Source organism: Strongylocentrotus purpuratus, unplaced genomic scaffold, assembly GCF_000002235.5.
Source record: "Strongylocentrotus purpuratus isolate Spur 01 unplaced genomic scaffold, Spur_5.0 spur5_scaffold_3, whole genome shotgun sequence".
In the NCBI taxonomy this organism is placed as follows: domain Eukaryota; kingdom Metazoa; phylum Echinodermata; class Echinoidea; order Camarodonta; family Strongylocentrotidae; genus Strongylocentrotus; species Strongylocentrotus purpuratus.
This window is the reverse complement of record NW_022145609.1, coordinates 12,879,240-12,903,857: the sequence shown is the minus strand read 5'-3', so window position 1 is coordinate 12,903,857 and position 24,618 is coordinate 12,879,240. Positions and strand designations below refer to the sequence as shown.

Below are 24,618 nucleotides of genomic sequence, written 5' to 3'. Positions count from 1 at the left end.
GGTGCTATTTCTTCTCCGCCACCCATTTTATATCAAGAATAGTTAATTTGGTTATATAAAGCGTTAGAATATGTCTCTGAAACCAGAAACAGCTCTGGTTCTCCCTCTTTTAAAATAAAGAGTGGATTGATTTTTGACAAGTGATATTCTTCATCCGTCACTGAATTGGTGGTATGGTATCGTATGCCATAGTATATCCTTGAAAATGTCAATCTAGAACAATTTCCTTGGGGACGGGTTCATTTTCCCCAAATCGCCGGACCGCTAGCCGAAATTTCTCCAAGAATCAGACAGGAAAGAATATGGAAAAGCAGATTTCCTTGCTATACTACAAAGGTTTTGAAAATATTGGTCGATTCTTTTTAAAAAAATGTTATAAAGCTATAGCAAGGATAACCCCTTTCCGTCCAGTTAGAAAGTTGTTCACGACTTTTTCAAATTATACGGCTAAATAAACAGCAATGTTTTATGCCACTGTTTTGTCCGTTGGTGAATATTAGTGGGAAGCAGATATTTACTTAGTTTGGACAAAGGCATTGAAGAGTATATTACCACATTGTGTCGTTTATTGCGAAAAGCGAAATAAAAAACGAACGAAACCTTTCTAACACGTGGTTTAATGAAAGGCAGAAAAAAGGCAAATATAGATCCACAAATTCCAAAGAAAATTTGACAAATGAAAAAGGTTTTAATGTTTTAAAGCTGCGGCGATCAAATACGTTTTTAGTAAGTTGACATACGTCGCGAGTAAAAAAAATATCTTTCGAAAAAAATAGTTAAAGGCCCACTGCACTACTTGTAGCTACTTGCGCCCTCTTACAACAAACAATGCCTAATCGGTGATCATTGGTCCCCCATGATCCTCTTTTTCTTATGTTAACTGAGAGCTGAGTTGATGAGATAACCACCTGTCCAGTGACCTTGCAGGGCAGTCTAATCCCTCCTGTAAACTATGGCAGATAAGCTTTAACCCATGGTACTCACAATGTGTCCTATATTTTGTTCACGCTTATAGGTTAAATGTGTCTAATATATTCCTATTCAACATTAAAATATAAGAAATTAATGTAACTCCGTTCATTTTAATTTTCACAAAAATGAATAGATTTTGTTAATAGATATTATATTGTTCGTTCAATTCACAAAAAATAACAACAGAATGATAGTATGTATAACATTTAACATCTAACGAATAGCACCTTTTCATTTATACATTTCGTTTTCAAACTTTTACAAATGCATAAGAAAGCATATATACGTTCCGGTACTAATTACCACAGAATCATAACATAATCATATACTGTTGGAAGTTATTACTCATCTTTAACACTATAACATGTAATACATTGGATGAACAGTTTTTCAAAAAAGAGCCTCACGCACACACACGCATGCACACACACGCACCCACTCGGAACGACACACACACATACAATCTTACCTACACCCTCCCTTGTTTGCAGCATTTCTTTTCACAAAAATGTAATGTATGCATTGAGAGTAGATAAGGTTCATGTTATGCCACAGCCTCTCTGAGGCATTCACCCTCGCTACTCTCATTCCACCCTCCCAATTCTTGATGTTGTCTATTATATGTATCCTGCAGGACGCCAATCAACTCTGCAAGTTGCTAGTACATCACTCTTACCATGCGTCACCATTCCTTCCTCATTTCGTACCGTAAAACAAATATCAACAATTAAATTCCTTGTTTTCACCAGACTGTCTATCTGCTTCTGCTCTGCAACTGTTTCGGATAGATCCAGTCTCCAGCATAGCATTTGGAATAAGATAGCGATCAAGATCTGTGTCGATTCCTATTGCGAACTTTTGGTGAACCGTTTTCATACCCATGTACCATCTCTTTCTGTGTCGAGTCTTGCTGTGAGGGGATTTTCCTTCCCCTCCAATACAACCGATGTCCATTTTCGATTTGTTTTATAACGTGTTATTGCACATGTTATTGTATCACCATCATTTGACGAAGGTCTTGTGATTCATATCCGTCCCCAATTTCGGCCTTTGGTAAACCGTTTCCATTTCCATATAATCATGTTTATTTTTTTCTTTTATGTCTTGAGACAAAGAATCCGTTCATCAGAAGGCTTTTGCATGTTCATTTTGCCAAAACAGTTCCTCTTATCCGTAACCGACTTCCCATTAAGGCATTATTTGAAGAAATGTTCGTGTTTGGAATGAAATATCCATCGATGTCTAAGTCTTCTTTGTTGAGACGTTTTGTAATCCGTTTTCATGTCTTTATATTCATGGATCTCCCCCTCTCCCCATGTATTGCTGTGGTTTATTCGAGTGTGAAAAGAACAATGTATTATATTAGCATAATAAAAAATGATTTAGCAAAATATTGAAACCTTTCGTACTCCAATAATTATAAAAATCAGTCGTATTTATGAGTGTGGTATCGTGTTTTTATTCATATAGTATAAATTATTCATCGGTTATACAGTTAAAAATTTAGTGAACATGTTGTTTAAAAGTTTAAACAACTGTTGATTAACGGGTGACCTGATCTAAGAGTTGTTTAAAATGTTAAGCAACTCGAGTTGTTTAAAGTTTAAACACTTAGTTGATCAACATTTTGAACAACTTGTTTAAAATCACAATTTAAACAACTGGTGTTGTTTAAAGACGGTTGTTTAAAACGGAGCTGTTGTTCAGTGGGGGTTGTTTACACCAACTGGGTTGTTTAAAGAAAGTTGTTTAAAAAGGAGCTGTTGTTAAATAATAATAATAATATTGGATTCTTATATAGCGCACGTATCGACCTTGCAAGGTCCTCAAGGCGCTCCAACATTACCCGGCTATGCTAGGCTGCCATAGGACATTAGTTCCGCGGCGGGACTCGAACCGTGGACCTTGTGATCGACAGTCCGGCGACGTTTCCACTCATCCACGACACGTCTACAGCTTGGTTGGCCATGATTTGAAACAAATCTTTTAGCCAACGCGCACTTTACTGGCACGTGACACATGACGTCATATGTAAACAACACTGTCTAAAAGCTCTCGTATAGTAAATAAAGCAGTCATTAAATTTTTAAAAAGCGAATGTTTAACAAAATTACTTTCGTTTCGAGCAACATTGTTTACAATTTGTTCAACTGTTGTTTAAGATAGTGTACAACTGTAAGTGAACATCACTTTTTTAAGCAGCGTTTTTACTGTGTACAGATCAAGATAGATAGTTACTTTATCTCGTTGTAGTTTATCAAAGTAAAATGAACTATGTTGATAATATTTTATGGAATGATTAATTAATAATAATAATAATACATAACATTTATTAGGCGCTTAATACTGATGTTTCTAAGCGCACAGTGTTCTGATTAAGAGAAGACTATAACCCGTAGAATTAAATTAGAAGAAAAAGCAAAAATACAAAAGTAACATAGATAAGGTAAGAAAAACAGTGGCAATCAACTAAATAAAGACAAATATTCTCTGTTGCTGTGTGGCGATTTGTTGTGATGGAGTCTATTCTTGCTTTCTATGGGTACACTTTGCAAGGCTGCAGTTTTGGACTAATATTGAATATAATATAATGGAAAGCAATAAAACAATTTTGTTCGAGTATCACTTTTCCAGGTGATCTCTCGAACTAAGCACTTGAATGTCTTCAGCCCCTCATACATATACGAATTGAAGCTATACAATATATTTATGATTCATTAATTTATTACAGATTTGTTTAAGGTAGGCTTATACGAAAATCAGGCATGAATTGTTTGGTGCGCATTGATAACGGTTATATCTTTAGCTCAAGCAACAACATTATCCCAACGGTATCCATATAATACCTTCTTGAATGATTTAACGAAGGTGAGCTTATATACGTTAACAATCAGTGCCAGGCTTGAAATCTCACACACACGTGCGCACACACACAAATGCATCCTCCAAACACAAAAAACACACACACACATACTACCCTTTTCATTTATTTGGGGATAATGGGTATACCAAATAGTTTGACCAAAAATTACACCTTCATCCGTTTGAGCACCTAGATTACATAGTGTAATATGTTTCCATGCATTGTTTATTTTGTTTATATGCCAAAATAATAAATTGATTGTAGGACAGGGATTGAAAAACATTTTTCAAAAATCGATTTATAGTGAAAATAATACATATATATGTCGTGTCGAAGTGGACCACTCCATTTCCGACCATTACCTCGCAGAGCAGCTGGTGATAATTATACATCTTTTTTTTCAGAATACATCTATCCTTGTCTTTCCTCAATGAATAGTCTTCTAAAGTTCCTTAATTTCTATGTGGACCTATTAATGATCCACGTCCATTTAAATATCTTCTCATTTATTAACGCCTGTCCAGTATTCGGGTTTGGAAGGATTCATTTTTAAAACTTCTTAATTTTTGGTATCTAAAAGAAAGTCAAATATCAACAAAATTCCATCGTGTATGTGGCTTTCTTTTTAAAGGCATGTTCAGATATGACATGACAAAATCGCGACCTTTTTTCTTGTTTAATAAAGACGTAAAGTGCAATACCCTTAACATATCTGCACTCTGAACTATGTGATTCTTTAAAACGTGAAAAATCTGCGGCTATTTAATTTTTGCATCGGTTTACCGCGTGATATCTGACCAAGTCTTAAGCAGTTGTGATGTTGGTGTAATCAGGAATAATATCGTATTCCGTATCTGACGATGACCTTGCCACTTTGTGTTTGTCATCACCAAGTGGGATGGCAGTTACTGCCATTTTAGCATTTGTCGGAACTCTAGCTTGATGTGTTGAGATTGTTGAATCACGATTACAGTCAGGATAATCGTCTTTACCTGCAGAAGGCTCTTCATAAACAGTTGTCATGTCCATGTATTCATGTAGTTCAGGCGCTGTACTGCCTTTTGTTACGGAGGCATGTTCTACATCTTTCACATATGGACAGTTTGTCTGGGATCCTTGAGTTACAGATGGATCCCTGTCTATGCCTACATCCGTATCTGAGTTGATATCCATATACTCGTGTTTGTAATTTTCTCGAGTATGTTTCGGTTCTCTGCTGACACTTGCTTTTTTGTAATACCGTTGGAAATCAGTTAAATTCAGAGAAATTTCGTTTCCTAAACCTGTAACGCCAGGTAGAAGATACCCAGCGGTGTCTATGTCTGTAAATACTGGGGGCTCGTGATAAACAGACTTGATGTCCATGTATTCATGAACCCCATCTTGTCTGCTGAATTGTAGAGTTCCTTTCAAATTTCCTTTATTGTCAATATTGGGTAAACCAGTTGATATTGCTCTCAAATTCGGGGTAACTTCGTTTTTGGAGGGTGTAACGCTTGGGAGAAGATAGCCATCAGCATCTTGGTCGGCGTCTACTGATGTCACACCAGGAAGAAGATAACCGTCAACATCGAAGTCCAAACCGGATGAAGGCTTTTGATAAACAACGTTCATGTCCATGTACTTATGATCTATATCTTGTATATTTGTGTGTGTTGCTCTCGTCATTTTGACGTCAGTCTCTGTTACATTGGCAGCCGTCGTTACCATTGTTGATGTAAATTCAGACTTTGAAGCTGCTGAAGTTGGAAGAAGATAACCGTCAATGTCTCTGTGTGTGTCAATTGGAGGCGTTTGATTAATAGTATTCATTCGCGACACCATGCGAAATTCAGACTTTGATCCCGATTTCGTTGCTCTCCTAGTTGGAAGATAGCCATCAAGATATGTGTCTGTGTGTGTTGAAGACTTTTGATTTGCAGGCTTCATGTGCATGTCTTTATGAATTGCCTCTTGTTTATCGCTATGCCTTGATCTTGTCATTCTTTTGTCGTTGCAAGAACCTGATACACATGCGGCTCTCGTAGCTACCATGGGAGTTAATTCAGACCTCGAAGCTGTGGAAGACGGAAGTAGGTAACCATCAAGATCTACATCTGTGCCTGTTACGGGCTTTTGACTGATAGGCTTCATGTCCATGTATTTATGAACCGCATCTTGTTTATTGATTTGTCTTGCTCTTGACATTCTTATCTCATTGTCAGAACCTACTTCATCTGCAGTTGTGGTTCCTATTTCCATGTATACTCTTGGTTCCGGAGTTGTACCAGTTGGTAAAAGATAACCATCGATGTCTTCATCTTTAGAACTACGAGGTCCTTCACGGATAGGTTTCATGTCCATGTATTCATGGGATGCATTTTGTCCACTGTCTCCCCTGATGTGCACCTGCTCACCTGCCGTATTTTCACTCACTGTCCAGGCAACATGCGATTTTTGTTTCCGAGATGACACAACAGCTGACAAGCGTTCTGGTAATTTAGGTGGGGAATTAATATCCTGATAGATTGAGTCTAAGTTCTGAAGGTCTACAGACTTAGAATGCATCAAATCCATGTATACAGTTGTATCAAGATTGATTTTAGCTCTTCTCTTCCTTGATCGACATATTAGGCAATATACGAACCCTGTGATAAGAATAATGCTCGTAACGGGAATACATATTCCGAGCAATAGTATGTTTGTAGTATATGAATCCAGAGATGTATTTCCAAGATCCGTTAATAGCACTTTTAACGTTGTACTTGGCAAAGAAGAATCAGTAGTCTCGAATTCAATAGTACTAGAAGATTCTGAAAGATAATACAGAATTGAGAATTTTTCAGCAAAGAACAACAACAACGCTCATAGTTTTCCATAGTGTCTCAAATGTTAAAATAAATATTTCCCTTTAAAAACATTTATAGTCATTAAAAGTAACAAATGTATCTATTCAGATGTATGTAAGCTACTGTAGCTATACGGTATGTCTTCGATTCCTTCATTATAGTTGTTTTTGTTGTCTTTTTTAAAGGAGATATGAGTACATATATATTTGTATTACTGTTATTAGAGTACAAGTTGTTGCATTTTGTGTATAAATAACTAGGGGGTTAACTGCACTGTCGTATCCAGACTTTACCATGTATGCATGTATAGTTTGTTTCTACACATTTATTAACTATTTTTGCTACCCACCAACAACATCAACTGAAATCGCTTCGCTCGATGCATTCAGCCTCTTTTCTTTTGTCACAGCAGTGCAGCGGTACGCCCCTGTATCTTCTGCACCGGCTCCCCGGATGGTGATGTAGTACATTCCCATGTCAGGGTTGCTGTCTACCCTGTATTCCACATCAGTTGTACCCGGGAGTTTGTCACTATCTCTGTACAAGGCAACCTCATCCAGGTCTATCCCTGCGAGATTAACCTGACAAGCTAGTGTAAAGTCGTCGCCCTTTGATATTGTATCGTTAGATGGGCGGTTGGCTGTGACTTTAACCTCGCCTGCAAAGAGTGAAAGTACCAAGTCATGGTTAGGGTACTTATTACAAATTACGGTCTTCTTGTACGGCATGAAATTTTAGGCCAGGAAAGTATGCAAAACGGTCTATATGTTCAATATATTCCTAGTGAGCATTCTGTGAGCAACTTTAATTCAGGAACACTCAGTGGACATATGTAGTTACATGCACAGTACATGCACATGTATACTTTAAAGGGGAAGTCTACCCTCATATTAAAGTGGGTTTCAATTAAAAAACGAAATGTGAGAGAAACAAATCAGTTAAAGTTTGAGCAAATTCTGATTAAATAATAGGAAATGTACGAATATCCGAAGTTGTCATCAGTTAAACACAAATTAGCAACACTATGACGTATCTTGCGAGCTTCTCTCCAATTTGTTCTGTACAGAAAATCTCATGAATTTTAATTTTCTTAGTTATTGATGTTGGATTAGATTTGTTTCATACAGAGGTTGTATAAAAACATATTTGCATAAATTATATTTAGGGTGAATGTATTAGTATAGAGCAGATGAAAGGGGAGCTCGTAAGATCCCAATTTGTGTTTGATTGATCACACCTTCAAACATTTATATTTTTATTTTTATTAACTTTTTTGCTCGAACATTCACTTACTTGTTTCTTTTGTTTATCGGCTTCTATCAAAACCAACTTAAAACCAGGTTGGACTTCCCCTATAATGCATGGATTTGAGTGTGATGTACCATTAACACTTGGTTACTTTCTTCGCCTCTCAGCACAGTTGCTCATTTGCCACATGTGCAATTTTGCATAAAACAACAGGCAACACTTGACGGAAGGAAAGCTTTAAAAATAACAGCTTTGCAAAATTACCCATTTTTGGTCTTGATTACCTCCATGGCAACCATTTCAACACTGGTATAGATTAACCTTGTACTAGAAACAGTTTGGAATATCTATGCCATATTATAAATACAAACCATTTTAAATATAATGTGGCACAGGGAGATTATTTGTGTTACATATACAGAGTTAAGTTTGGATGTAAATGGAAAAAAGGACACACACATGTGTAATTCAATTCAATTAATTCACATTTGAATATTTTTTATGACATTCATCATGATCATGCGTATCTACTTCTCTAAATTCTCTTTGAATTTAGCCATCACAATACCAACGAGTTCACTTACTTCTGTCACAAACTGCTCGCTCAAATGCTGGCTCACAACTGCAGCTCCCATCAACGTTACTGCAGTTAGCACCATCCACACATGTACAGTTCTTCATACAGTAATCTCCAAAAGTACCAGCAGGACAGACTGAAATTATATGCATTATATAAGAATAGTTAAACAGCAGCCCGTTTCTAAATATTTTTTCCTCCATCTGACACACTCTAACAACAATCATTAAAATAGCATTTTTACTCTACAATCAGACTACCAATCTCAATTACGATGGCCTTGAACGAAACATTCCCTTCACATCTTCTGAAAGATCCAGACAACCTTCATATTGATTGTTATTTATCTTAATAAACATATTAATAATACCATCAGCAAACTGTATGCAATCAGTAGCAATATCATACTACCAGCTTTGCTTCATTTGTTTCATAAAGCATTTCTTTAGAAAAGGCCAGCAGGAATTCAAAAAATTCTATGTACACTTTATCTAAAAACTCTGTAGATATTAGCATTTCATTTCCCTAAAGAGAGGATGCAGATTTACTATCACACTATGCTAATTTTGTTATTCTCCTCCATATGACATGGCACACAAAGGGTTAAAAAGAAATAAAAGAGAATTGGATTAGATCTTAGATATTAACAATAGCAAAAAATACAACTACATACTTTCTCCCGGCATACTCTTTGAAATATTCCTTTCAAATCATGAACTACTTTTGTTTGAATGCAGGATTTATAGTCACAAATTTGATCTGATGATTTTTTTTTGCACTGCAACTTTAAGTCATCAATCAATGTGCAAATGCACTTATCATGGTAATTCAAATGTGCTTTCAGCAACCTTAGTATAAACAATCCTACTCTTTTTATGTTTAGAAATAAAAGATCAAGCATTCTCATGTCACTCAACATCCCCTATATTTCCTAGTTCACATACTATTTTGACAATATGTTCCAATGAAGCCCGGAAGACAAGTGCAGTTGTAATAGTCAGTGCCATCAAAGCAGGTTCCGTACACATTTGACAAAAAGGATTATGCGTATTTGTATTTGAATAACCCTTTCAGCATTCTAAAACAGCACAACAACAATTCTCCAACGCCGGGCATTTAGCAATAATTTCAAAGATCTTTAAGCAGTAATTTTTCTGCTACAGCTTAACTTCCAACAAACCTTGTTTAAATGATTACAATGAATAAACAGAAAATTGTTAAGACTATAAAAAAAGTATATTCTGTAAAACAACAATTGAAAATTGAAGCTTCGAGGCCCTGAACTATTTTGAAGGTAACTTCTTACTTTCCACATAAGCCCTCATGCATCTGAAATTTGAAAATTTTGTGAATCAAATTTATAATGCTGTTGTTAAGAGTACAAACAAACAGCTCATCTTAGAACTGCTTTTTAATGCCATTAAACAAATATAATTGGATCATTTAACAAAGATTCTAGGGTGGTACAGAAAGAGATGATTAAATATTATCTGGGTGAAATAATAGAAGTACTAATAATTGAGTATAGATTTAGCCTTGGTTTCTTTAAAATCACGCGTTGTCATTTACTGGTATAAAACCCAGTACATAGTGTTTATCTAAAAGTAAACTTTGCTCAAATTTACCACATACATACATGATTATTATTTGATACACAGGTTTTATTCTTCAATAAAAAAAAAAGATGATATTTTTGCACTGGTCAGATGTGAATTAGTAAATCATCACGAAAAATGTTTCTACTGAATATGTGATGGTATCAAAATAATCATGAATGAGGACTAGTTGTGTGCAAATACTGATAAGATCTGCACTGTACAGAACTTTATAAAAATTTCCCAAAATGACACGGTTGCCTGTAGAGTTGGTATAATGTTTGTCTTACCTCTTTAAAAAAATGACTGTGACAATCAGGTTATTCTTGATAAAGTTCACATCTCCGCAGAATTTTATATGTTAATCTAAAGAGTCATAAAGTTCGGAGAAGATATAAACTTTATCTATCAAGATAAAGCCATATTGTCACAGTCAATTCATGAAAGGAGTTATGGACAATATATTCCAACTATATGGGCAACAGTGCAGCCATATCATGATTTTGGAATTATTATTTGGGCTGGAATTGATACAAACCCTCTGCGCAATTTCTCACTGTCCATCCAGGCATGCAGAAATATGTGTAGGTAGCATTACCGGGATTCATTAAGTGGTTTGTGCAGTTCACTTCATTGACACATGGGTTAGGGAAACATGCATTAATGTCTTTAGAGCAGGGCAAACAATATCACAGCCACAAAAGAAAATACAACAAAAAATAATCAAAATCATGCAAACTAAAATGTTTTCTATTACCTGCGAGCTTTGTATATTGTTAAGTGCAATTTGTTTATGTTTTACAAGTTGGGCCTAGCTTCTTATAATGCCAAACCCGTAGATTGGGATTCTTGCATATGTTTGCACTAGTCAAATTGGACTACATAAATCATTGTGCAAAATGTGTTTTTGCTTAATATAATGGGTGGTATCAAAATGAATATAAAATCAAAATAGTGTGCAAATATGCTTAACATTAGCATTTTAATTGAACATTTTTATTTTGGGGGGGGGGGGCTGGGGGGGGGGCTTTAGTAGATGAAAACTGAAAACCTCATCTCTAAGAATTTTTTCTTTTAAAAGTCTCTTCTATTATAAATTTTAACTGTTTGATAAATGATTAGTTTTCTCTTGATATCTTTTCATTGGGTATTACTTATGAAACTTCACAAATAATTTCATTTTGGACCAAGACAAGGCAGAGGAATACTTGTGAGGAATCAAAATATACATGATCCATTGTGTTATTCATGCAAATCAACACTAACAAAAATTGAAACTGCATAATTCATACTTTTGTCAGTAACTCCAAATAGTTTTTAAATAAGAAATCTCAATAAGTTGGCACCAGTTTTAGTATTTCTATACCTACGGTTATGAAGAGGAAAGATACCCGCTTGCAGCATTCGGATATAAGCATTTTGTACTTTTGAACTTAACAAATTGTTAAATTTCTGGTTAGATTTATCAAATACATTGTTCATGTCATGCTCAACTGAGATATATTTCACCTAATTTCGAGTTAAAAAGGATAACAAAAATGACATGGCTCTCACAAGTCCTCTGAGAATTTTTTTTAAAACCTGCGAACTTCGTAGTTTAAAGAGTGATAGTTCTGTCTACAAGATCAGCAAATGAACAAAATCTAAGAATGTTTATAATATACTGAACACAATTCCTTTAACATAATTCTACCTATGACGTAAAAACATACGATCAATATAAACAAAAAAACTAGAAATATCACAATCTGTATTGCCGCGCAATGCGAATGTACCCCCGGCAGTGGCAGCGATTGTGTGTCATCCTTATGTTTGAAGGAGGGGCAAAGATTCCCCCTCCCCTCCCTGAGACAAATTGTGTAGATTAGAGTATAATGCATCTCTGTAGACGAAACACAGGTGGCAGCATCAACAAACACTAAAAATTAGTAGATTGTACTTAGACACACCTCGATCATACAACATTAGAAAGAAATCCGTCAAGAAATGTGGCAGTTAGAGCACATAAAAGACACTTGACTTTTGACCATATAACAGACGGAACAATGAGGGAAGCATTACCCAAAAGTGTAGTTGTGTAGATTAGAGTATAATGCATCTTTGCCGAAAATTTGAAAGAAATCTGTCAGGAAATGTGGCAGTTAGAGCGCATAAAAGATAGATGACCATTGACCATATAAAAGACGTAACAATGAGGGCAGTATCACCCAAAAGTAATAGTTGTATAGACTGTAATAAGACATACCTCGATACAAAATTTGAAAGAAATCCGTCATGAAATATGACCTACAGAGCGCACACTGGTGGCAGCATTATCAAAAAGAGTATAGGGGCATATAGTTTACTAACATACACTTTCATACTCAATTTGAAACAAATCTGTCAAGAAATGATGCAGTGAGACCGCACACTAGAGTGCACTCAAGACATCTATCAAAATATGGCCTTTTACTCTATAGAAGACGGAACAATGGAGGCAGCATCACCAAAAGTTAAAGCTGTGTAGAGTATACCAAGATACATCTCCATACACAATTTGAAAGAAATCCGTCAAGGAATGTGGCAGTTAGAGCGCACACAAGAATATGACGCGGCGGCGGCGGTGGCGTAACGCTGCTGAATCCAAAGTACCCCACCGGCATACTGCCGAGGGATACAATAAAGCAGAGCAATTCAAACATTCATGCAGAACGGACTAAAAATCAATTCGACATGAGTCATGCATGAGTCAAAGAATATATCAGTCACCACACTGCTCTATTAAGATAACAGGGTACATAAAAATATAAATACATATCTCAGTTTCCTACATATATGTACCTGATACATACATGTCCTATTAAATTTTATCTACCCATGTGTATATTGCTTTTCCTTCATGCTTTTTATGGGGGACTCCTGTAAGAATAATTCCTCTTATTTCAAAAGGGCTTCCACTACAGTCTTCATCTCTTAGGTATTCTGAAGAAGTGTATTTTTGAAAGGGATAACTAAGCTGCATGATATGTTACCAAATTCACAGTGAGTTCCGTTGAATCCATCTGGACATGAACATGTGTATCCATTGACCAAGTCCATGCAGTTCCCTCCATTCATACAGGGGTTGCTCGAACACTCATTGATATCTGGACCAAAAGAGAGGGGGAAATGATGTTAGCTGGGTTGGCTTCATATCTTATCCTACTTGTTTGTATGTTAATAGCCAATTAAATATACGAAAGAATATATCAAGCCCTGCAGATGCCATCATTCATACCAGTTCTAAGGGAATCCTGAGAGTGCCGGGAATGACTAAGACATAAAATCTAACGCATTTAAACTCAACACTGTCCTGAACATTTCAGACTACAAATATTGTACAAAAGCTATATAAATGCAGTGAAAAAGTTTATAATAGCTGAGAAGTGAGCATAGAAAAATTAGAAAAAATAAAGGTAGATATCTAACCTGGCGAATATTTGACCATGCGGTGGATTAAGTGAATATCTTCTCCTGCACATTTTTAATTACACTTTGTTTGTCCAAGGAACGTCTCTACTGCTTAGTTAGTGTTCAGAATGATTTTAAGCCACTTATTTGTATGCGCCTTGAGCATCTCTAGAGATAGATATGTTGCGCTTTATAAATATTGTTATTATCATTTTTATTATCAATGAAATTAAGACCCCGTTTACAGTGAGCAAAAAGGCCGGGCCGGGCCGGACCGGGCCGAGCCGCGGCCAGGCCTAGCACTGTAAACGCGCAAAAGGCCAAATGCGAGGCCAAACTGGCCGCGCATTTGGCCCTGCTCTGGAGGTAGTCTAAATGCGCGGCCAACTGTTACCCGGGAAGTGAAAGTTAGCCGTGTATAGGAAATGATATGTTACCAAATTCACAGTGAGTTCCGTTAAATCCATCTAGACATGAACATGTGTATCCATTGACCAAGTCCATGCAGTTCCCTCCATTCATACAGGGGTTGCTCGAACACTCATTGATATCTGGACCAAAAGAGAGGGGAAAATGATGTTAGCTGGGTTGGCTTCATATCTTATCCTACTTGTTTGTATGTTAATAGCCAATTAAATATACGAAAGAATATATCAAGCCCTTGCAGATGCCATCATTTATACCAGTTCTAAGGGAATCCTGAGAATGCCGGGAATGACTAAGACATAAAATCTAACGCATTAAAACTCAACACTGTCCTGAACATTTCAGACTACAAATATTGTACAAAAGCTATATAAATGCAGTGAAAAAGTTTATAATAGCTGAGAAGTGAGCATAGAAAAATTAGAAAAATAAAGGTAGATATCTAACCTGGCGAATATTTGACCATGCGGTGGATTAATGAATATCTTCTCCTGCATATTTTCAATTACACTTTGTTTGTCCAAGGAACGTCTCTACTGCTTAGTTACTGTTCAGAATGATTTTAAGCCAGTTATTTGTATGCGCCTTGAGCCTTTCTAGAGATAGATATGTTGCGCTTTATAAATATTGTTAATATTATTTTTATTAATAATGAAATTAAGACCCCGTTTGCAGTGAGCAAAAAGGCCGGGCCGGGCCGGGCCGAGCCGCGGCCATGCCTAGCACTGTAAACGCGCAAAAGGCCAAATGCGAGGCCAAACTGGCCGCGCATTTGCGCCCTGCTCTGGAGGTAGTCTAAATGCGCGGCCAACTGTCACCCCGAAAGTGAAAGTTCGCCGTGTATAGGAAATGATATGTTACCAAATTCACAGTGAGTTCCGTTGAATCCATCTAGACATGAACATGTGTATCCATTGACCAAGTCCATGCAGTTCCCTCCATTCATACAGGGGTTGCTCGAACACTCATTGGTATCTGGACCAAAAGAGAGGGAAAAATGATGTTAGCTGGGTTGGCTTCATATCTTATCCTACTTTTTTGTATGTTAATAGCCAATTAAATATACGAAAGAATATATCAAGCCCTGCAGATGCCATCATTCATACCAGTTCTAAGGGAATCCTGAGAGTGTCGGGAATGACTAAGACATAACATCTAACGTATTTAAACTCAACACTGTCCTGAACATTTCAGACTACAAATATTGTACAACAGCTATATAAATGCAGTGAAAAGTTTATAATAGCTGAGAAGTGAGCATAGAAAAATTAGAAAAATAAAGGTAGATATCTAACCTGGCGAATATTTGACTATGCGGTGGATTAAGTGAATATCTTCTCCTGCACATTTTTAATTACACTTTGTTTGTCCAAGGAACGTCTCTACTGCATAGTTACGGTTCAGAATGATTTTAAGCCAGTAATTTGTATGCGCCTTGAGCATCTCTAGAGATAGATATGTTGCGCTTTATAAATATTGTTATTATTATTTTTATTATTAATGAAATTAAGACCCCGTTTACAGTGAGGCACTTCGTGATCATTTTGAAGCGCAATTTGTATTATTGGGGCTTCAATATTACACCATATCACAAATACTGATATCACGTAGGGCCATGCATCTCAGATTTAACTTTGTTAAGCGATGCCTTTAAAGTTTAATATGAATTTCAAAGATAATTTGAACATGTATAACTCTTCTTAAATGAAGAAAATAGAATTGAAGGTCATAGCACGTAACCCAACCCTTCAATTTTACAGGGGGGCTGTTTGGGGTAATACAGATAGCAAATGTCATTGCACCCGAATACCAATATTTTATTTTAAATTGCATAGAGGTGTGCGCTAGACAGGCGACTCTCTCTGCCTCTCTCTCTTTCATTAAGTTTACTTGTGTTCTATGTAACTGTTACCTTATAATTTTGTTTAAAAATGTATCTGTATATGTCACAGAAGCTGCTAGACAACTGCTGAGGATTATAGAACAATACTCCCGGCTAAAACAACTTTCGTTCATAATGAAAACCATACATCTTACACTATACTAGTCTTGATCTTTTGCAATTAAATGTCTTGCTCATTAACCAAAACACGGCTTTTCCTTCACCCCAAGTTTACAAGGAAAAGAATCACTAGCAAATCATTCATGAAAGGTAAGAAAGATTCCTAAAGGCTAGTTCAGACATGACGTGTAAATGAATAGGAACTGCGCGCACCAAGGGACACAACTAACGTAATATATATATATATATATATATATATATATTTACAGCCACGGTCTTGCCTCGTCTTGTCTGAACGAGCATTCACTGTCAGTGCCAATCATCAGACGTACCATGAATAATTTTTTGTTTAATGTATGAACTAAAGCTACCTAAATATATATATATATATATATTATTATGTGTTCGGGTTTTTAAAAGCAATAAGACTGCATGTTGGTCAATATTTATGACCTTTTAAGCTCAATTCTTTTTGTTTTGTCGCGATTTTAACAGTATGCCATTTACAATTACGACTAGTCGATTCCTCATGTCCAAAAGAGTTCGTACCTCCTGAATAACACACGGCGCCCACATCCCATTGATGCCCACACGAAGAACTAACTACAGTGATACAGTCTGCCAGGCTGTCTTCTGTCCCAAAACATTTGACGTAAAGAATGTCACCAGAACCCTGACCAAACCTAGCCGATCGTGGTGCAGCCAGGGCACCGTCGTACCCCAGCATTCTACATATTACCCTTGCGTTTAACTGATTCCAGCCGCCATAACCACAAACGGTCATCCACGATCCACTGGACAAGACCTCCACCTTTCCTTCAGCATTGTTGGAGCAATTTATAAGACGTACTTATAGGTAGATGTCGATTAGTTTCTGCAAAACTGCGTGTAATTGTATTTTATCCAAAGTGATTAAGTGTGACCCAGAATTAAACTTTTTCTGAAACGGATACGTTGCCCTCGTTTTATATATAATAATATCATAACTACAAATCAGATTATTTTCATTGTGAAGTTGTCATATAACTAACAGGTGTGTTGCTAGACTTGGGGGGTGGGGGCAGGGGTAATACTAATTTTGTTATACTGCTGACATTGTCCAACAAGCTTTTTTTTTCTTCTGTGAGACTGTTTTTCTTTTACATGCGAATGAATTCTTCCTTACAGGTGAGGACCTGTCGAAAGAATATGCATAATTGATAACTATCGAGTTTCTAAAGACCTACATCAAGAATGACCATTTCCTATGTTTCATGGTGGAAGCACCATTTTTCGCGGGAAAACATTTTCAAAGTATTGTATCCACAATCTTTTCTTTTCAAAACATACCATAGAAATTTTGAATATTTCTTTATACACTAAATAGGAGAGTTCTCTCTTTGAGACAAAAATTAATGGCATTGCAAATAAGAGACAAAACAGTTACAACAAAAATTATCAAAAAAACTTACAACGCCTAGCTGGCAACTGCAACTATGTACTCATGGTACAATAGCCTGGGTAATTAATTGACAGCTAGGTTAGTAATGTTTGTGCATATTGGTCAAGGTTTCCATGCACGACCAAGATGATAATGTTTTGCTCGATGTTTGGGCATACGTAAAATCATGTACTCTTCTCATTCTCCTCGAAACTGTGAAGTCTTAGCATTTCACTCTTTTGATAATAACCTTGTTGTTTTCATGGTTATGAATATGGTTCAACGTAAACACCTTAAGTAGCTCTTTTTTGGATTAAGCATCATAGGAAAATGAACACAGATTATGAATCAGATTATGTATTGTAACCGTTTCAGTCTGTGCTAATCCACATGGGATATTCCTTCCATACTGACAATGTACTTGTTTGCATATTTTCTTCAACATTACATCTGTATTTTAAGTGGAAACTAGTTCTTCCCTTTCATGCTTCCTCTTTGATTTTTGTTTGTATATGATATATGTATTAGCATATGATATCGGCGTGATTTTGAGGGGAGTTTTCAACGCAGTTTACTTTTTTCCAGCGGCCTCTTGATACCTGTTCTTGTGAGAAACGGCTGAGATCAGCCACGAGCTGTGCCACAAAAGGTTCTTTTGTTTCGAAAAATGCTCTGTTTTTTTTAACGACGATTTTGAGACTTTCTGTACTTCTCGGTATCCCCGACTCCGGGAAAACACTTCTTAGATAAACGCATCAGCCTGAACGAAGGAAAGTCATCGCATCGACGTATACGAGTTTCAAATGGATTGCCACGCAAGTCATGAACCGACGTGAGTTGTGATATAAGTTGAGATCGGGTAGATTAGGCAGTCCAAGCCAGTCCGTAGTCAGTTTAAACCCATTATTAACTAGTTCTACCTCGATCCCAATACGTCCAAACCTATTCTAACTAGTTCGCCACTTGTTCTAACTAGTTTTTAACTCGACCACCCCGTTCAGAGGCAGTTTATCTCTTCCTCATCTCGTTCTGAGTGCGTTCCTAGAGCGTGTGCAATCCCGTCCTGACTCGGGAGTTATAAAAACCCAGCGGGTTCTCGCCATTCCTCATTCCCGTTCAACTTAAACGCTTTAGGCTTTGCAGATCAAGAAGTTTAAGTCAAGCACCTATCACACCAAACTAGTTCTCACTACGATCTGGAAAATGTTGCCGAACGGGCTCGAACTGTGTGTGAACGGATTGAACGTATTAGCAACTATTTACGAACTTTTTAAGGACTTCATGGACGGGCTCGGACTGGCTTGGACGGGAAGGGTGGTCTAGAACTTTGAGACTGTTCCAAATTCTCCCCGTCCTGCAATTGGACAGAGTGACAACGTACTTAAAACGAGATTAACGTACTACGAACGGAATTGCCGTACTTCGATCCTAATAGGAACGTGTTACCACGTGATGTGGTCGAGCATCAATGAGGAAGAACGCGCTGGGTTTGTATAGCGCTCGAACCAGGACGGGATTGCAAAGCACGATAGAAGCGCGATCGAACGCACTAAGATCGAGATGATGACGAGATGAACTGTCTCTGAACGGGTGATTGGGTTATAAACTAGTAAGAACAAGTTCCGAACTAGTGAAAATGGCTTGGACTACTTGGAAATATCAAATTTATCCGATCTGAACTTGATATGAACTGACCGTGGACGGGTACAGACGAGTTGGACGTATTGTGGACTGTTAATGAACGAGCTAGGATCGTATTAGAGACATTAGTCCAGTCCGAGCCCGTCCATAAAGTTCTTAAACAGGTCGCAAACGGTTGCTATTACGTTCCACTCCGTTCGCACACAGTTTGAGCCCGTTTGGCAACATTTTCGAGAACGTAGTGAGAACTAGTTTGGTGTGACGGGGGCTTTAGTAGTTATTAGTTGTGATATTTTATTCTCATGCCGTACTGTACACGTACTTTATAGGACCCCGTTGGAAATAAGCCTTTTCCGGCTTTCATGGGTTATCCTGTCAATGTATCTTCTCGTTTCATTTTGCTTTATGTATGCATTCATTGTACTATACTTGACGAATAAAATCAATCAATCAATTTACATGCGCCAAGCTAAGATATTGCAAACAATGGGCACGAGCAGGGCTGAGAGGTGCACAGTCTAACTAACTTTAGCACGCGTTATACAGTGCCCGAAGCGTGGTAACGTTGCACACTCGCGCACATATAGAAATATCCCATGCTCCGGCGTTCAAATACAACAAAATATGTTAACCTACAACTTCCAGAGTGAGGTTATATTTCACCGAGGCAGCAGGCTGATGTTAAGATATACTGGCTCGAGGTACATTCAAAATTGTTAAGTGATTATATGTTATACTGAATGCATGCAGTATTTGTAATATAAAATTGAGGGTATTTGCGACCTCTTGCCTTGCTCCCTTGGAGTCGAGCCATGCGCGCTGCTCAAACAATGGAGTATAATATGCAAGGAAGAGAGGTGCGCAGATGATTCTCTTTTGTATGCGTTATACCGTGTTAAAAGGGTTGTTATATTTTGCAAAGTCGTGCACATTATAACAATATATCGAGTGTCACGTAACCCCTTTATAGCCAAAAGGATACTCACTAACAAATACAAACAAACAAAAGGAAGAAACATACTGCTGAGGAGCCAGAACTATTATTTTGAAAGCAAGATAGGTACAATTAGCTGCGATGTTAAGCCTGACTAGTTATCTCTTTTATTATCGTTAGGATAAATATATATTGTGAAAATAGATTATTTGGATAAATAGAAGGGACTTACATATGATTATGAATAATCTCTGTTTCTTCTCTATTACTTAATGAATTAAGCCAAATCTAAAGTGATGATAGAGGCTATCGAGTACATTCAATATCTAAGTAGTTTGATATGACACGTTTATAACCAAAGAAGGAACGCAATATGATTGATACGATTTAATTTGTTGAAATATTTTGTAAAATATTGATTATTAAGTCACTTATCTCGAGTTGTTCATGTTCTTCTAATAATCATGCAATTAACAGAATGGTCAGTTACAAATACTTGGTTATGCGGGAGAGGGAAACATACTTCCTGAGTAGCAAATTGCTCCTGCATCCCTTGTATGAGCGCATGGGTAACGTTCAATCCCTGCATGAGCGCAATCAGCTAGGTTGTCTTCATTTCCGTCACAATTGACATACACCAGCAGAATACGACCAGAGCCCTGACCAAACCTAGCAGATCCCGGTGCGTCCAAGGCTCCATCAAACCCCAGCATTCTGCAAACCACCCTCGCGTCTCTCAGGTCCCATGAATAATCACAGATAGTTCCCGAGGATCCATCGTGCATGATCTCTACTCTGCCTTCAGCATCATTAGACCCTCCGACAAGACGAACTTCAAATGGATTCGGATGGGCTGAATGAATAAAAAGTGTTTTAAAGGAACTTTAAAAGGGACAAAATATTACTTAAAACCTCTACTTGGTCCCGGAGAATATGCAAAAATCAAACATAATCAGAAATAAAATTAACTGTTTAAATACGATAGGGTATCTTTATAGTGCTGTGACGTATATCATTCCAAATGTTTGATCGTGCTTGCTACTCAATCATTTGGAAATGTCTTTCTGAAGGATTATAACAAATAGCCGATATAAAAAAAATATTGATCATAATTTTACTATATCGCCAGATATTTCTTTTGAATTTGTAAACATGAAAAAGACTATGAAAAATGTTATAGTAAGTGTTTTTTTCTGAACGAAACCCCTATTTTCTCCTTTATCAAAGTGACATCACCTGAAACAGGGAAAACTTGGATTAAGAATGTCAATGTTCTTGTATTTTTCTGTCCTAAATAGTATGGCATCTGTAAGTACCATTGGAAAATTATTCTTTGATATTAAATGAGTTCATACCCCCTGAATAACATACGGTACCCGCATCCTCGTTATGCCTACAGGAAGTGGTGGTCCACAGGTATGGACAGTCCGTCAAGCTCTCTTCTGTCCCGTAACATTGAACACCAATAATATCGCCGGTTCCCTGCCCAAACCTAGCCAAACCAGGTGCTTTCAGAGCTCCGTCGAACCCCAGCATTTTGCAGACCATCCTTGCTTTCCACAGATTCCAGTAATTATCACAAACGGTCATCCACGATCCACCGTACAAGACCTCCACTCTTCCTTTAGCATTGTTGGAGCTTTTGACGAGACGTACATCTTGGTAGAAGATTGCATTTAATAAAAAAAAGTTGTATTTAATCACATTTTCAAATGATAAACTAAATACTGTATAGAAGCATAATTCTCGTTTAAAGCCATTTAATTCCCTATAAATTTGCCAGAGGACTTAGCAAGTATCAGTACTTGAAAATTTGTTCCATGCGATTGATCGGCGTTCCCAAATCGTATAAATAACTTGATATCTCAAAAGGAAATACCAACTTTGAAATGTTCCTGTATCCCGGCAATGAAATTCATATCATTTAAAATAATACATTCTTTGTTTCCCGATTGTATATTTACCAGGTTTCCATGATTACTAGCCACTAAATACTAATATCGTAAAAGTTCGCCAAATTCCAATTGGGCCACTTTCTATTAATATAGACATGGTGTTGAGGGGGTGGAGTTATCGACCTGCTTGTAGGTAATGTATATACAACTCGAATAAAGATACGTCGTTTCACGAAAAATAATATAAAAATAGAGTATATTTATAAAGCGCATAATAAATTGTGAATTTCTCTATGCGCTTTACAGTTTTGTACAATCAAAACAAATTTGAATATATAAACAACATTAAAACAACAATAAATAACAAAATAGATAGGAGAATGACAAAAAAATATTAATGAGAAAGTAAACCAATTAACGCACCTATAATTACACCTACAAAATTAATTGACATTACATATAACAAATTCAACAAACAGACAGACACTCATCATGCCGAATCAGCCTCCCAACCAGAAACGGACAAAGCAGCTCTAGGAGAAGAGCCTTGAAAACGAATAGGTTTTCAGGGCTCTTCCAAAGCCGTCAATGCTCACAACAACTCGAAGCTGGTCAGGAAGCTGGTTCCACAAGACAGGTGTCAGAGTAAAATGGGGAATTTATTCTTATTTTATTCGTATTCCTATTTTCAAGGTCATCTAGACATTAGAGGGCGTTTGTAATAGAAAATATTTCGCTTGTCTGAATATATGCAAATTAGGGTGTGGTGCCGAGAATGCTAAAGTGTGTACGTGTGGATTTAAATCAGTGCAGTTGACTAGAAGACGGAGGTTGTAGCTGGACGTGTGAGAGGTCTTGTACATGTACCCTTATGTGTGTTGTGGAAGTTGCTACCAGAGCCTTAATATTGTATTCGGCGCAAGCAGTCTTTTTCCTCAGGCGACACCGGTACGAGAGGTATACTCCATGTAGCCCAGAACCTCAATTTTCCTGCCATTGGCAAAACCTTGTCAACATAACTGTAAGTAGCTTTCTATACATAACCTATGTGTGATAATGAGATTCAGATAATTTAAATATTTACAGTGTGCAAGAAGAACCACGTTAGAGCAAATTAGCTCGTATGTGTATCAAAAGTAATTATTCACGAACACGTGACGAAAAGGCCGTTCATGAACTATCGTTCTCCTGAGTGTCGCTCGATAGGGATAATTATACGTTTATTAATATAAATGCTTTAACACTTCATGCATAAATTCTGAAATTATATGTAAAAAAACATTTTATTTTGTGTTAATGAATTAACGCATAACAACCTAGTAGTAATGTTGAGAAACAAATTATTATTGAAATAGTTGTGCTAGAAATGACTTAATTTCTCTAACGAATTTTTGTTGACATAACGAAATTCTTATAATGATTAATTAATTTTATGGGTCATCATCCTTCCGACACAAGTCTCCAGGGTAGAAACCATGTCGGTATTGGATCTTCTGATATAGCAATTAAATCTTACTTTTTGCCCGGGTCAGTTATATTGGTGACCCTAGTTAATAATGAAAAGAAAGTGTAGTGGAAAGAAACCATGTTGGTTTTGTTATAACCGGATAAAGAAAGTCTGGTGAAGTAATCTTTATTATTCCATCGTTTGGTTTATTCGAAAATAATTAATAGAAATAAGTGTTGAAAACGTATAAATTAAATATGTATTTTGAAGGATATATTGATAATTTCATTTATAGCCGTGTAACGAGGGACAAGAACGTTCTAAACTACAAAACTAGTGGCACGCTGAGCTTCGTCTAATTAGCATTCAAGAATCGCTGAGTCATTACATCCGGGATCTTGAAGACAACGTCACATGACCGATTGCCGTAATGAGTGATTACGGGACATCAACCTTCACAAGTCTCCAAGCATCGAATCGTCGTAGAAACCATGTCGGTATTTGATCTTCTGATATAGCAACAACTATTCACAAAAACCAAACAAAAGGCCTTTCGCGTAATTCGGACAATTGTCCTAATTTCGGACACTTATGATAACTTCAGATAATTACTGAACGTAAAACGGGAAGTTAACTTAAGATGGGACTCCACTCGGTGTTAATGGAGTAATTAATTGACAGCACGTATATTTACATATTTGTGTAACAACAGATTTCTATGAATAAAGATGTGTATTTGACGTCAAAGTTAAATCGTTCAACTGTAATCAAGAGAACACACTGTTGAATTTAGATGCTGATTTAGTTTCATTAAACAGTCTTTAAAACTCATTTATCAGAGTCTTCTTGGCTATTTTGTTGTATCTTTGAAAAATCTTGACAACAGGCGCTGCCGTTGAAAAGACACGAGAACCATATGTTTGGGTTGATGTGGTAGGGACAGTCAGGAGATTCGTTGTTGAGTATAGTATCGTGCTTTTATTCATATATTATCTACTAATCATTATATTATCGATTATTCATCGGTTACTGATCAAGATAAATAGTCAATATCTCGATGAAGTTTATAAAAGTAACATAGTCTATTTTTTAGTACACTTTAATACAAGGCTGCAGTTTTGGACTTATCTTGCATATAATATCATGGAGGCTATAAAACAGTTTTTCTTTTACATCCCTTTTCCAGGTGATGTCTTTAACTAAGTACTTGAATGTCTTCAGCCCTACATACCTATATGAATTGAATCTATATGATATAATTATTTATTAAGATTCATAAAATGTTTACAGATCTATTTAAGGTATACAAAACCGGGCATGAAATTATTTAGTGCGCAGTGA

General features: G+C 36.7%; 1 protein-coding gene across 1 annotated transcript in view; it reads right to left on the bottom strand.

The window, feature by feature from the left end:
• Positions 1 to 20,435: 20,435 nt before the first annotated feature.
• Positions 20,436 to 24,618, bottom strand: part of LOC583578 (deleted in malignant brain tumors 1 protein-like) — a 32,003-nt gene continuing 27,820 nt past the window's right edge. The window contains 2 exon segments of the mRNA XM_030995734.1: positions 20,436 to 20,788; positions 21,312 to 21,593. Coding sequence (XP_030851594.1) covers positions 20,436 to 20,788; positions 21,312 to 21,593 — 635 coding nt within the window.